The sequence below is a fragment of the Sphaerodactylus townsendi genome, linkage group LG06 (assembly GCF_021028975.2).
Source record: "Sphaerodactylus townsendi isolate TG3544 linkage group LG06, MPM_Stown_v2.3, whole genome shotgun sequence".
NCBI lineage: Eukaryota > Metazoa > Chordata > Lepidosauria > Squamata > Sphaerodactylidae > Sphaerodactylus > Sphaerodactylus townsendi.
The window spans coordinates 17,387,635-17,402,083 of NC_059430.1; the positions used below are offsets into that span (position 1 = coordinate 17,387,635).

Genomic DNA, 14,449 nt, shown 5'->3' on the forward strand with positions numbered 1-14,449 from the left:
GAAAATAATGAAATAAAAGGGGGAAATAAAAGAGGTTTCGGAATTTTATTACTGGGGGCAGCCTACAAAATAAAGATAGAGAAATAAAAAAGATACAGAAGAGTGAAAGAGAGGGGGCGCTACACCCCTTTGCTTTAGAGTTGCCTGTTTAAAATATTTCCCATTGTCTCATCAACGGCCGCTACTGAAGTAAATGATAAGTTCTTTGTCCCCACAGATGCTTGTATGTATCATTGGCCTATTAAAGTCTAAGGGGGAATTTTGAGGAGTTTGTGGTTGGGGGGATAACTGTTTTTCAAGGTAGATTCACCAAATTTGCTTCATAGGTACAGGTGATTTTTTCCTTAGAAGAACCTTTGAGTTGGCGGTGGGGGGGGGGGGGGGTTTGAACCAAGGAGTTTGTATAGAAAGGTCATTCAATGCAAGTTGCACTATCAACAAAAGTAAGTATATACCTGGCACTACCATTGAAGGGCACCAGAGGCCCAACACGTCGCTGTATCTTCTACAGAACTTCAGTTTCATCTGCAGTATATCTGCTAGAATGAATTGCATCAGTAGCCTTTCCTTTGATGCAAATATGAAATTTCTGATTGCTTCAATCACACTCAGTTATGCACATGCCACAATTTTGAACATGCTTCTTGACAGCATTATAACTTCTGTGTCCCAATTTCAAACGCCATGCATAAACACAGTTCTTTGTGAGAGCATTCTTTCTCTTTTACTTGGAAGATTTCCTCTTTACAGCTTCCACTGTTTCCTCAAATAGAAATAGAGACCATGCCTCTCTGTGGCGAACTCCACTCCCAGTTTATCGTCAAAGATCTTGCAACTGTTTTGTCTAAATACAATCTGACATCCAGACTTCAACATCCTGGGCACAGAAATTAAATTGTCTGGTGCTGTAGGGATATACAAAGCATCTATCAACTCCTACTCCTCCTTGTTACACAAAAAGGCTGGCATTGGGGGGGGGGGGCAAAGAGCAGTATTTGAACATCAGCTTTGGTTACAGAAGGTCCCAGCTTCAATCCTCAGCATCTCCATTTTAAAAAAATCAGGGGGATAAATGATGCAAAAGACATCAACCAGTCAGAAGAGCTGTTGCTAGTTAACAGTGACCATGATAAAGACCAGTTGTCTGACTCGGTATAAGGCAGCTGAACCTCTCTGATTCTCCCAATCCATTCAAGACGTTTTGGGTTTCACACCCAAGATTCAAGAACCAAGTGGGCTTTATGAAACACATTCGTGGGACAACTTAGCTCTGAGAAGCTACGGCCTGAAAGGAGTGGCTTACCACAGCAGCACTGCACACCTCATCCCCCACTTCTCTGAGGGGCCTTCATCTTGATGCTGGACACTTCGCCCTCACCCCAAGGAGCAAACGCAGGGCCACCACATTGCTCCCCATGCCACAACCCCCCTACCCCTCTCTACCAGCCCACCTCCAGTTGGTAGGCAAGAGGGAGCACAGTTTGGGGAGGGAGTGTAATATGGGGGAACTCACTTAAAATTGGCCCTGGGTGTTAATTACTGTTGGTATGGCCCGATCACACTTGTTTGTATCTTATTTCATGGGGCTGCGTTCAACACATTTTTACATATAAATATACAAATGCACCAAAAACTGTGAATGTGAAAGCAACATGCTAAAATGAGCAAGGGCACAACAAAGCCCCAACACTATTAACCATGTGCTAATCTATGTATTTATTATTTGATTTATATCAAATAAACACATCTGGCATGTATCACATCTGGCATGTATCTTCTTTATTTATCTGAACAGGATCCTTAATTATTGGTCAAGCAGTGACTGACAATTCCATCCCATCTTGGGTGAGGCCTACCCCGAAGCCAGGGGGTCCATTAGCTGTGGTCATGGGTCCAACTCTTTCTACCATACGTGCAGGTAATAAAAGTTGGACTGCCTCCCCCATCTATCCTCCTTGGTATTTACTCAATATAGCAGCTCTTTGGGTAAGAAGAAAAGATGGATGATGTAAAGTTTCCTCCATCTTGGCCATTTACGGCTTCTTCTTTGGAGACAAAGGGATTTGGGCCCATGTAGTATATAAGCCTAGTTTAACTCCTTATAGCAATAGTTATCTAGGATCAAAATCTGTGCAACGTCTAAGACCAAGATTCCTACTAGCAGTGGTGGGATTCAAATAATTTAACAACTAGTTCCGGTGGTGGGATTCAAATAATTCCACAACTGGTTGTTTACAAGCACCATTTTAACAACGGATACTACCGAAGTGGTGCAAACCTGCTGAATCCCACCACTGCCTACGGGCTTAAAAAACGAAGTTAGCAGGACACCCTAGTGGTTGTGAATGTGGTCTTTGGGACACAGGAAGGAAATGTTTTAACTACTTCCTGTGTGGTTCTGCCAATGTAAATTATGTCCCTTACTTGTGCTTTGCCCCAAAGAAGTTGGTGAGGTCTAGTGCTGAGAGCAAGGATCTCCCATCTTTTCGTGACTGGCTTTGCCCAGAGGTGGGATCCAGCAGGTTCTCACAGGTTCCCGAGAGTAGGTTACTAATTATTTGTGTGTGCCGAGAGGGGGTTACTAATTGGTGATTAGCCACGTGATTTTTGCTTTAGTTACGGCCCTCCTCTCAGCAGTAGCGTGCAGAACTTGAAGGAGTCTAGCAGGAGGTGCACCGGCGTGCATGGCAGCCTGCCCCTGTGTGCATTCGTTTCCCGCCCAAGGACCGGCGCAGCGGCTGCGTCCTTGCCATAGCCGCACCCAGGAATGCCCCTCCCCCGGAATGCCCGGCCATGCCCCCGTCATGCCCCGCCCAGCCCCATTGGCGCTACGCCACAGTTTGAATCCCACCACCATGGGAACCTGTTACTAACATTTTTGGATCCCACCACTGGCTTTGCCTCCTGCAGCAGCCATTTTGTGGCAGCCATTTTGACACTTTGTCAACCACACTGTGTCAGAATTTCCAAAAGTGCCAACCACAGCCAGTTGATTCCAGTCGTGAAAGACTTTGACAGTATTTTTGTTTCTTTTTCTTTCAAAGAGATCTGTGTTGAGAAATGGGAGAATTCTAGATCTCATCAATCTCTTTTCCACAACAGGATCTTTACTTTTAGGGCAACCCCTGCCTGGTAATTCCACTACATCTGTTGGCCAACAGACAAAGAAATCATCTGGCAGCGGAATACATGCAGGTAGAGGAGTTTGTGCTGACTCTCTGTTTCACTGTCACAGAAGCACGTTGCTTTAATACAGGCAGATCGCGCGTGCCCAGTCTGCGGCGGGCGAGAATGTCTGAAGTGGGGATGCGTCCGGGTGGAGGGACTGAGACTTGCTAGGCGCTGGGAGTTATTAGCAGACTGGATCTAGATTGGCAGGACCTCAGAACGTTTGGCCAATGGCGTCGCTGGGTTCTTATTTAGCGCTAGTTGTGCGGTTGGAACCGTGAAGGTATTCGGGTAAATCAACATGAAGAGTGTGATAGCAACATTTCTTTCCTGTAAGGAGACTCAAAGTGGCTTACAAACTCCTTTCCCTTCCCCCCTCACAACAAACGCCCTGTGAGGTAGGTGGGGCTGAGAGAGCTCCGAGAAGCTGTGACTAGCCCAAGGTCACCCAGCTGGCATGTGTGGGATTCCCCAGATAAGCCTCCACAGCTCAAGTGGCAGAGTGGGGAATCAAACCCGGTTCCTCCAGATTAGAGTACACCTGCTCTTAACCACTACGCCACTGCATATTCCTTATACTTCTTATACCAAATCAGACCCTTGGTGCAACTGGCTCGGCATTGTTTATTCTAGGACTGGCAGATATATTTAATGCAGAGAGAGAGCTTTCCTAACTGCCACTACCTGAAATCCTTGAACTGGAGATGCTGAGGACTGAACCTAGGACTTTCTGCATATAAAGAAGGTGCATGGAGCCTGAAGCCCTAATGTTGGGTTTACTCAGGGTCTAAAAACTGCTCAGTGCAGCTTGGAGATGCGTCATGGTGTGCAATTCACATGGATTCACCTTCATATCACAGTCATGGAATCATAGAGTTGGAAGTATCTGTTCCTTTCAAATTATGTTGATGGTGTGTGTTATAACATCGAAAGAAATCTGATGGTTTGGATCAATAGTCTAGCATGTTGTTTTCCATAGAAGCTAAACAGACACCCCTAGAAGATCTACAAGCAGGAATATGTTATTCTGACAGGGTGGACTTTGGTTTGTCCCCTCCCCTCCCATTACCTATGTCCTCTACAAAAATGTAGATTGTAAATTCTACAGGGCTGAAGTCGCTGTTGCTGAGATAATCAAGGATGCTAGGTCTTTAAAAATCACTGTAATTGGACCACTTTGAATACCTTTGGCGGAAGTAATTCCATTCCTCATTCCACCTACAGCAGAATAGACATGTTTAGCAATCATTCCACACTGAAAATGCACTGTTATTTCGGTTTCCGCAACTGTTGCACTGTGTTTGAAATAGTCCCTTTTGTATATCGTTCTAGTATATAGTTCTAGCAGACTTGTCAATGTGATAGACATCTGTCATGGAATGATGCTATCCCTACAGCAAAGGGAAATCACACATGACTGTGAAAAGCATCTTTGCCTTTTTATTTCCTGGAGGGCTATGCAAAGGTGCCAGGATGCAACTTCAAAGGCCTAAGTTACCTCGTGGCCTGAACAGAGTTTTCCTGAGAAGGGGAAAACAAAGGATTTTAGATTCCATCTTGAGACGTGGTCAGAGAAGCATCTCTGAGCCATGGGTTCCCGGAATAAGAACATAAGAACATAAGAACTAGCCTGCTGAATCAGACCAGAGTCCATCTAGTCCAGCACTCTGCTACTCGCAGTGGCCCACCAGGTGCCTTTGGGAGCTCACATGCAGGATGTGAAAGCAATGGCCTTCTGCGGCTTCTGCTCCCAAGCACCTGGTCTGCTAAGGCATTTGCAATCTGAGATCAAGATTGGTAGCCATAGATCGACTTCTCCTCCATAAATCTGTCCAAGCCCTTTTTAAAGCTATCCAGGTTAGTGGCCATCACCACCTCCTGTGGCAGCATATTCCAAACACCAATCACACGTTGCGTGAATAAGTGTTTCCTTTTATTAGTCCTAATTCTTCCCCCCAGCATTTTCAATGGGGACAAAAGAACCAAAAAGAATTTATTCAGCTGAGCCATTTCTCTAACTGCATTTATGTTTTATTTCTTTGTTTTGAACTTTTACAATAAAATCTTTGAGAACTCCGCTGGTTGGAGTTATTGGAGGAAAGGACCCCAAGGATTTTACTGAAACAAGCGTGGCTCTCCCAGGCTTGGTTTCATGATAACATCTTACATGGTAAAGGGGCACTTGATACTTCACGTGGCTTTGCATCGATGTGCCATCTTTGTCAGATAAGTGACTGGCTGATTTCTGCGTTTGCAGTGGACAACGATCCCCATTTTATCGTCAACCTGCCCAGACAGCAGAAGAACATCTGTTTCAATATAGATTCCAAACCTGGAGCGATCCTGAACTTGGTTTCAGATGCTGAGTCAGGTAAGATACAAACATGGTCCATGACCCTCTTGTGTATTTAGAGGGAGTCTGAAACCTATGAACTACATACTGAATCTATCAAAGTCAGTATTGTCTGCTCAGACTGGCGAAGCTCTGTAGGGTGTCAATTACCGTATAATAACAAGCAAAGTGTGAAATAATGACAAGTGAACAGAGAACGAGTTCACGCTGAGAATATCTGAATGGTATGAATATATCTGAATCTGATATTAATATAAGTGATCAGATACATAAAAGAAATCCGTAAATACAATCATTAAGACAACATAACTCGGGCTATCTGCCAGACTTTATGAATAGTTTTATCAGTTCTAAAGGAAAAAAATATATAATTATTTTATTATTATTATTATTTATTGGGTTTATAGACCGCCCTCCCCCGGAGGGCTCAGGGCGGTGAACAACATGTAAGTAGAGCACAATATCAAGTTAAAAACCAGTAAATATAAATTAGTACGGCTCTAATAAAAATAAACCTTACCCCATTAAAATACTACATTATTAAAATTACATTAATATAAGATGACACCTGCTGTCAACTCCCCCCAAAACCCCTAGGGGAGGGTGGTAGGATCCGCTAGATGTTATAAAAGAAGAGGAGAGGGAGGGGGCCCCAGTCAACGGCTAGGCTCCCCAAAGGCCCAGTGGAACAGCTCCGTCTTGCAGGCCCTGCGGAACTCAGCAAGATCCCGCAGGGCCCGGACAGCTGGTGGGAGAGCGTTCCACCAGGCAGGGGCCAGAGCTGTAAAGGCTCTGGCCCGAGTGGAGGCCAGCCGTATCATTGAGGGGCCAGGGATCACCAGTAAGTTGGCCTCTGCCGAGCGCAGAGACCAATTTGGGACATATGGGGTAAGACGGTCCCGTAGGTACGGAGGTCCCAGGCCGCGCAAGGCCTTAAAATATAAAACAAATAATTCAAAGTCTGCTGTGACTTGACAGCAGAAAAAGAGATTATTGCCAATGCCTGAAAATGTGCCAGACTGTCATTTTAAAAGGTTGACTGTTTTCCCTCCTTTGGTTTGCAGGGATTGCGGTTAACGGGCAGCTGGTCGGCGCCAAACAGGCCGTGAACGAGAAGCTGCAGACCTACTTTGGCAAGATCGGGTTTGATTTCAGAAAGAAAGGCGTGAAAGTGGAAGTGAGCACCGAGGCCATCACGCTTATGGACGGCTCTTCCAACACTTCCCTTTCCTGGTCTGACACAGGGAGGATCATTCGGAGAAGGTAAACTGAGGGCTTGGAAGCTACCTGGGCTATCTTGCTATCTAGGTTTCCCTTCTTCCAGGGAGCTGGGACCAGCGATAGGTTCTCTATCTCGGTTGGGAAATAGCAGAATATTTTGGGGGTGGAGCCTGGGGAGGGCGGGCCTAGGGGAGGGGCTTCAATGGGATATTTTGGGGTGAAGAAGAAGAAGATGAGCTTGGATTTATACCCCACCTTTCTCTCCTGTAAGGGGACTCAAGGTGGCCTACAAACTCCTTTCCCTTCCTCTCCCCAGAACAGACACCTTGTGAATCAGGTGGGGCTGAGAGAGTTCCAAGAGAACTGTGACTAGCCCAAGATCACCCAGCAGGAATGTAGGAGTGTAGAAACACATCTGGTTCGCCGGAGAAGCATCTGCCACTCAGGTGGAGGAGTGGGGAATCAAACCGGTTCTCCAGATTGGAATCCACCTGTTCTTAACCACTACACCACGCTGGAGAGGGAGGGGAGGGACGTCAGCAGGCTATTATGTCACAGAGTCCACCTTCCAAAGCAGCCATTTTCTCTGAAGGGACTGATTTTGGTCACTTGGAGATCAATTATAATCCCAGATTGCCCATCACCACCTAGAGGTTGGCAACCCTTAGCAACGTGCTCCCTGCCGGAAGGTAGGAAAGGTTTCATGAGCAAGGTTGTCAACTCCATCTTGCAAAATTCCTGGAGATTCGAGGGCAGAATCCAGGCAGAGTGGGATGTGGGGAGAGAACGGCCCTCAGTCAGCTATAAAACCAATCAATCCACCCTCCAAAACTGCTGTTTTCTGCAAGGAGGAACTGATTTCTGTCATTGGGACATCTGTTGTATTTCCAGTCGATCTCCAGACCTCACCTGGAAGTTGGCAACTTTATTCATGGCATGGGGGGCGGGGGGGTTGAACTCACGATTTCTCCCGCATTGCTATTCTGACAACTGCACCGCACTGGCTATGAGACCTATTGCTTGCAATCCAGAACAGTTTTATTTAACAAGATGACGTTTAGGCAGAATGCGTTGGCTGTAAATCTGATTACAATCTGTAGCAGTGGCATAGGAGGTTAAGAGCTCGTGTATCTAATCTGGAGGAACCGGGTTTGATTCCCCGCTCTGCCACCTGAGCTGTGGAGGCTTATCTGGGGAATTCAGATTAGCCTGTACACTCCCACACATGCCAGCTGGGTGACCTTGGGCTAGTCACAGCTTCTCGGAGCTCTCTCAGCCCCACCTACCTCACAGGGTGTTTGTTGTGAGGGGGGAAGGGCAAGGAGATTGTAAGCCCCTTTGAGTCTCCTGCAGGGGAGAAAGGGGAGATATAAATCCAAACTCTTCTTCCTCTTCTTCTTCTAAATAAATGGATGAGTGTGTCCGGCATATGGCATCCATAGAAGCAGAATCTTGACACAATACTGTTGAATCAGTGGTGGGATTTAGCAGGTTCACACCACTTTGGCAGAACCGGTTGTTAAAATGGTGCTTGTAAACAACCAGTTAAATTATGTGAATCCCACCACCGGCACTGGTTGTTAAATTATTTGAATCCCACCACTGTGTTGAATACATATGATTACTATTGATGTGCAGAGCGCAACACGTTCAAACAAATGAAATACACCTAGAATTGTATCGATACCATGTACGCATAGTCTGCACAGATGCGCAAAGTTCATAGAAACGAGCAGTGGGCCCTTGGAAGGCTATGGAAGAAAACGTTACTGGATCAACAGCCTGAACAGAATGAATGATGTTTGCTGGACCTGACTAACTCACTGCCCTCAGAGCTCATGTTCTGATATTTTTTGTCTGCTTTCTGCCGGGTCAAGATTGGCCCAAAATAGTGCTTGGCTCATCCACCATTTCTCCTCTTGCCCACTATGACTGCCCAGCTGAGACTTTTGCTTCTGTTTTCTGGGGTAATGATGAAACTCACAAATGGCAGAAAATCTTGGGGGGAAACCCCCCCCCCCCCACTGGGCTATTGAGATCCCCAGTGGTTTCTCAACCACTGAGCGCCAGCATGGTGTAAGAGCAGTGGACTCGAATCTGAAAAACCAGGTTTGATTCCCCACTCCTCCACACTAGCGAGCAGAATCTTATCTGGTGAACCAGATCCCCCCCCCCCCTGCTCTTACATGTGACACCTGGGTGACCTTGGACTAGTCACAGTTCTCCCAGAACTCTCTCAGCCCCACCTCCCTCACAAGATGGGGAGAGGAAGGGAAGTGTGTTCAGTTCTGGTCGCCACATCTCAAAAAGGATATCGAAGAGATAGAAAAAGTGCAGAGAAGGGCAACGAGGATGATTGAGGGATTGGAGCACCTTCCTTATGAGGAGAGGCTGCAGCGTTTGGGACTCTTTAGTTTGGAGAGAAGACATCTGAGGGGGGTATGATTGAAGTCTATAAAATTATGCATGGGGTAGAAAATGTTGACAGAGAGAAATTTTTCTCTCTTTCTCACAATACTAGAACCAGGGGGCATTCATTGAAAATGCTGGGGGGAAGAATTAGGACTAATAAAAGGAAACACTTCGACAATACAAAAGGAAACACTTCTTCACGCAACGTGTGATTGGTGTTTGGAATATGCTGCCACAGGAGGGGGTGATGGCCACTAACCTGGATAGCTTTAAAAGGGGCTTGGACAGATTTATGGAGGAGAAGTCGATCTATGGCTACCAATCTTGATCCTCCTTGATCTCAGATTGCAAATGCCTTAGCAGACCAGGTGCTCAGGAGAAGCTACAGCAGAAGGCCATTGCTTTCACATCCTGCATGTGAGCTCCCAAAGGCACCTGGTGGGCCACTGCGAGTAGCAGAGTGCTGGACTAGATGGACTCTGGTCTGATCCAGCAGGCTAGTTCTTATGTTCTTATAAGGGATTTGTAAGCTGCTTTGAGACTTTACGGTTGAGAAAAGCAGAATATAAATCCAAGCTCTTCTCTTCTCCAATGGCCCATCTAGTGATAATAACTAACGTCCCGTATCCATTTCTTTGAAACTTCTAGACTACTCATAATTGTGAACAGGAACAGCAACGTCACCATTGTTGTGAACGGGAACACGACTTTCATGGTTTTGCTTCACCGAGTGTGGAAGAAACATCCAGTCAACGTTGACTTCCTGGGCATCTACATCCCACCGGAAAACCACTTCTCCCCCAGCGTCCACGGGCTTATAGGTAAAGTCCTCTGGGATGAAGAAGACAGGAGTGGTTTATATGGTTTCGAAGGGGAGATTAGTTTTTTAAAAAGAAAATAAATAAAAGAACTAACAGAGGTATATAAAATTGTGTGTGTGGGGTGGAGGTGGAATTGAGGACAACGTCTCCTTTTTTAGTACTAGAGTATGGGATCACCTATTGAACTTCATAACTAGATTCAAGTATTCAAGTACTTCACAGTCACCAGTGTTTCAGGAGTGTGCTGCCCAGGATGCGGTGATAGTCTCTGGTTTAGGAGCAGCAGTGGCATAGCGGTTAAGAGCAGGTGCACTCTAATCTGGAGAACTGAGTTTGATTTCCCCACTCTGCCACTTGAGCTGTGGAGGCTTATCTGGTGAAGCAGATTAGGCTGTGCACTCCAACACATGCCAGCTGGGTGACCTTGGGCTAGTCACAGCTTTTCGGAACTCTCTCAGTCCCACCTACCTCATAGGGTGTTTGTTGTGAGGGGGGAAGGGCAAGGAGATTGTAAGCCCTTTTGAGTCTCCTACAGGAGAGAAAGGGGGGATATAAATCCAACTCTTCTTCTCTTTTTTAGCTAGCTTGAAAATAGAGAGCTGACAAATTCATGGGGTAAGAGGGGGAAAAGGTATTTCAGTTGTGGGATTGTCAATCTTCAAGTGGGATGTTTTGTTGAAGGCTTTCACAGCTGGAATTAACTGGCTGTTGTGGGTTTTCTGAGGTGTGTGGTTGTGGACTGCCATGGAGAGAAACACATCTTACCGTGACATGCCTCTGAAGATGCGGGCAAAACGTTAGGAACTAAAACTGTCAGACCACAGCTACACAGCTCAGGTGACCCACAGTAGCCATCAGGTGGGATCTGGAAATCTGGTATTACAATTGTCTTCCTACTAGAAGAAGAGTTTGGATTTATACCCCACCTGGAAGGAGACTCCAGGTGGCTTACAAACTCCTTTCCCTTCCTCTCCCCACAACAGACACCTTGTGAGGTAGGTGGGGCTGAGAGAGCTCTGAAGAACTGTGACTAGCCCAAGCTCACCCAGCTGGAATGTAGGTGTGCGGAAACACATCTGGTTCACCCGATAAGCCTCCGCCACTCAGATGGAGGAGTGAGGAATCAAACCTGGTTCTCCAGAATGGAATCCACCTGCTCTTAACCACACCACCACGCTGGCTCTCAGAAAACAGTCCCCTTGCTGAAAACAGCAGTTTCAGAGGATGGACTTATTAAGATCCTTCTCAACAAAAATGTTCCTATTCAAGCTCTTACATCTCCAGGAATTGCTCAACTCAGCCCTATTCAGCTGCCATCAGATATGACCATTAAATGGAACCTTCAGGCTCAGGAGTAGTATTCCTCTAAGGTCAAATTCCTCCATTGATGACATCAGAGGGGCTAATTGCTTTTACATTCCCATTTGGGCTTCCTGCAAAGAGCTGGTCGGCCAGCATAAGGTAGCCAGGCCCTTCGGATCAATCCAGTATTGCCTTCACTCCATTCAGACGCCAAACTAAAGTTTTAACGTGATGCATTTTCGAACTTTTCCTTCACCAGGTCAGTTCATAGTTGAACCTGCTGTGAATATCTACAACGAACGGCCAGGACAGGATCCGGAGAAACCCGAAGCTACCATGGAAGTGAAGGGCCACAAACTTACGGTCACATGGTAAGGCATCCTAGTCACCTGCGATGGAAAGGTTGAGATGCCCTTTTGAGAAAAAAAAACTTGGGAATTTTGGGGGTGGAGCCTCAGGTGGGCCAAGTTTGGAGGGAGGTCAGTGCAGAGGTGGGATCCAGCAGGTTCTCACAGGTTCCTGAGAGTAGGTTACTAGTTATTTTTGTGTGCCAAGAGGGGGTTACTAATGGGTGATTTTGCCACGTGATTTTTGCCTTAGTTACGCCCCTCCTCTCAGCAGTAGCTCGCAGAACTTGAAGCAGTCTAGCAGGAGGTGCACCGGCGTGCGTGGCAGCCTGCGCCTGCGTGCATTCGTTTCCTGCCCAAGGACCGGCGCAGCGGCTGTGTCCTTGCCACAGCCCCGCCCAGGAATGTCCCGCCCCCGGAATGCCCGGCCACGCCCCCGTTGTGCCCTGCCCAGCCCCATTGGCGCTACACCACAGTTTGAATCCCACCACCATGGGAACCTGTTACTAAAATTTTTGGATCCCACCACTGGGTCAGTGGTGTAGAATGGTATGGAGCCATCTTCCGAAGTGGCCATTTTCTCCAGGGGTCTGAACTCTATTGCCTGGAGTAATCTTCGGAATTCTCCAGCCGCCACCATGTACAATGTCTTCCCCTCTTGGTAGCCACTCTGAGACTCTGTGGCACCCTGCCTCCACACCTGGGGGGCTCTGTTTCAGCCATCACAGAGAACAGCTGTTATCCAAACAGGTTTCAGTTGGGGCAGTGCTTCCAAAATCCATGAAACCACCCCCCCAAAAAAAAACTAAATGGGAAATACAGCTCCCCCCACTAGCCCCTCTCCAACCTCTTTTGTTCCTTGCTTTGTCTTAAATTTTCTCCTGTGACATTACAATGTCTTTGTTCTCCCCTATAGGGGATTCCAAAAGGACTACCGCGTGGACCGAAAGGCAGGCATACGTGTCCAGTGCTGGTTCGTGCACAACAGCGGGAAAGGTTTCCTCGATGGCCTATACCAAGATTATCTCGTCCCTACTTTATACAGCGTTCTGCAGTGGCCCTAAAGGAGGGTTAGGGGACAGGCACCCAAAGCAACCCAGCCCCCCTCCTTCCGGTCCAGACAGCTTTGCATTAATTCACTATTTGACCAGGAAGAAAAGCTTTTCCAATAGAGAAGGCAGGTGGCCCAGATTCTGCCCACAGACCTTGTATTTGTCCTTTGCTACATAACAAAGCTACCTTTCCTCTCCAAGTCAGCATGATGTAGTGGTTAAGAGTGCTGGTCTCTAATCTGGAGAGACTAGGTTTGATTCCCCACTCCTTAACATGAGTGGCAGACTCTTATCTGGTGAACTGGATTTGTTTTCCCGCTGCTGCACATGAAGTCTGCTGGGTGACTTTGGGCCAGTCACAGTTCTCTCAGAACTCTCCCAGTCCCACCTACCTCATGAGGTGTCTGTTGTGGGGAGAAGAAGGGAAAGAGTTTGAAAGTCGCTTTGAGACTCCTTACAGGAGAGAAAGGCGGGGTATAAATCCAAACTCCTCCTCTTCCTCCTCTTCTTCTAAAACTTTGCCAAACTCCAGAACCGTGTTGACAGAGACTGAAGTAACAGAAATGGAGGGGCAGAACAGCAGCTGATGTACCGACGTGGTTCAAACTTCAGTGAGGCGTGTTATAAAAGGTAGTTCCATGTACTGGATGTTATACCACATTTTGAAATGTAACTTAAACAATGCAATTAAAATATAGTTAAAAGGCTTGTGTGTACTGTGTGGTTTTGGCAGAGGGTACCGAATCCTTCAGCACAGTGGTTGAAGGGTCAGACTAGAAGGAATCAGCGGGATCCTCTGAGGTGTGTGGTTCATCCTTTGAAGAACTGAAGGATACAGAAGTTCTGGATGCCTGGGCCTCACCAGTCCCCTGGGAAATTGGCACTCTCCCACTGGGAAAGTCTCACAGACTTCTTGCCCTTTTTCTTCAAGGAAGAAGGTGAATTGGAAGCTTTCCCCCAAGCATTACCCAACATGTTGACACTTGTTACAAAAACTTCATTCTAGTCTGTCTCAGAAAAAAGATGTTCATAAGAACATAAGAACTAGCCAGCTGGATCAGACCAGAGTCCATCTAGTCCAGCATTCTGCTACTTGCAGTGGCCCACCAGGTGCCTTTGGGAGCCCACGTGCAGGATGTGAAAGCAATGGCCTTCTGCTGCTGCTGCTCCTGAGCACCTGGTCTGCTAAGGCATTTGCAATCTGAGATCAAGGAGGATCAAGATTGGTAGCCATAGATCGACTTCTCCTCCATAAATCTGTCCAAGCCCTTTTTAAAGCTATCCAGGTTAGTGGCCATCACCACCTCCTGTGGCAGCATATTCCAAACACTAATCACACGTTGTGTGAAGAAGTGTTTCCTGTTATTAGTCCTAATTCTTCCCCCCAGCATTTTCAATGAATGTTCGTAGGGCTTGTGTATTCCTCCGCCACAGAACTCAACATGGTGGACCTTCTTTGTCGTAGAATGGTCCGCCTGGGTCCTAGTGCCTACCTCGCATTGCTGCCCCCATCTGTTGAAAATAAACAAACATTCTGCCATTCAGTCTTAACTGTACAATGTTATACAACAAAATAATGGCTTTGACAACGGCACTGAGTAAAAATGAATGATAATTCTCATATTTGTTCAGGACTACATTCTAACACAGAAGCACACAATTTCCTCAACCGCCGCACCTCAAATGACTGCACTAACATCTTTTTCTGAGACAGAGTACAGGCCTTCAGAAGCCCAGAGCTAGGAATGAAACTCCTGTCTTGAACCAGCGGGG

General features: G+C 46.7%; 1 protein-coding gene across 2 annotated transcripts in view; it reads left to right on the forward strand.

Annotated features, from left to right (window-relative positions):
- Positions 1 to 12,995, forward strand: part of ITIH2 (inter-alpha-trypsin inhibitor heavy chain 2) — a 46,715-nt gene extending 33,720 nt beyond the window's left edge. The window contains exons 17-23 of one of the 2 annotated variants that reach the window (XM_048500329.1): positions 1,796 to 1,918; positions 3,103 to 3,195; positions 5,426 to 5,539; positions 6,586 to 6,784; positions 9,803 to 9,975; positions 11,537 to 11,648; positions 12,541 to 12,995. In XM_048500329.1, coding sequence (XP_048356286.1) covers positions 1,796 to 1,918; positions 3,103 to 3,195; positions 5,426 to 5,539; positions 6,586 to 6,784; positions 9,803 to 9,975; positions 11,537 to 11,648; positions 12,541 to 12,688 — 962 coding nt within the window. In that variant the 3' untranslated portion in view covers positions 12,689 to 12,995. The remainder of the gene's footprint in view (positions 1 to 1,795; positions 1,919 to 3,102; positions 3,196 to 5,425; positions 5,540 to 6,585; positions 6,785 to 9,802; positions 9,976 to 11,536; positions 11,649 to 12,540) is intronic. The other variant, XM_048500330.1, reaches the window with a different exon arrangement.
- Positions 12,996 to 14,449: the final 1,454 nt, after the last annotated feature.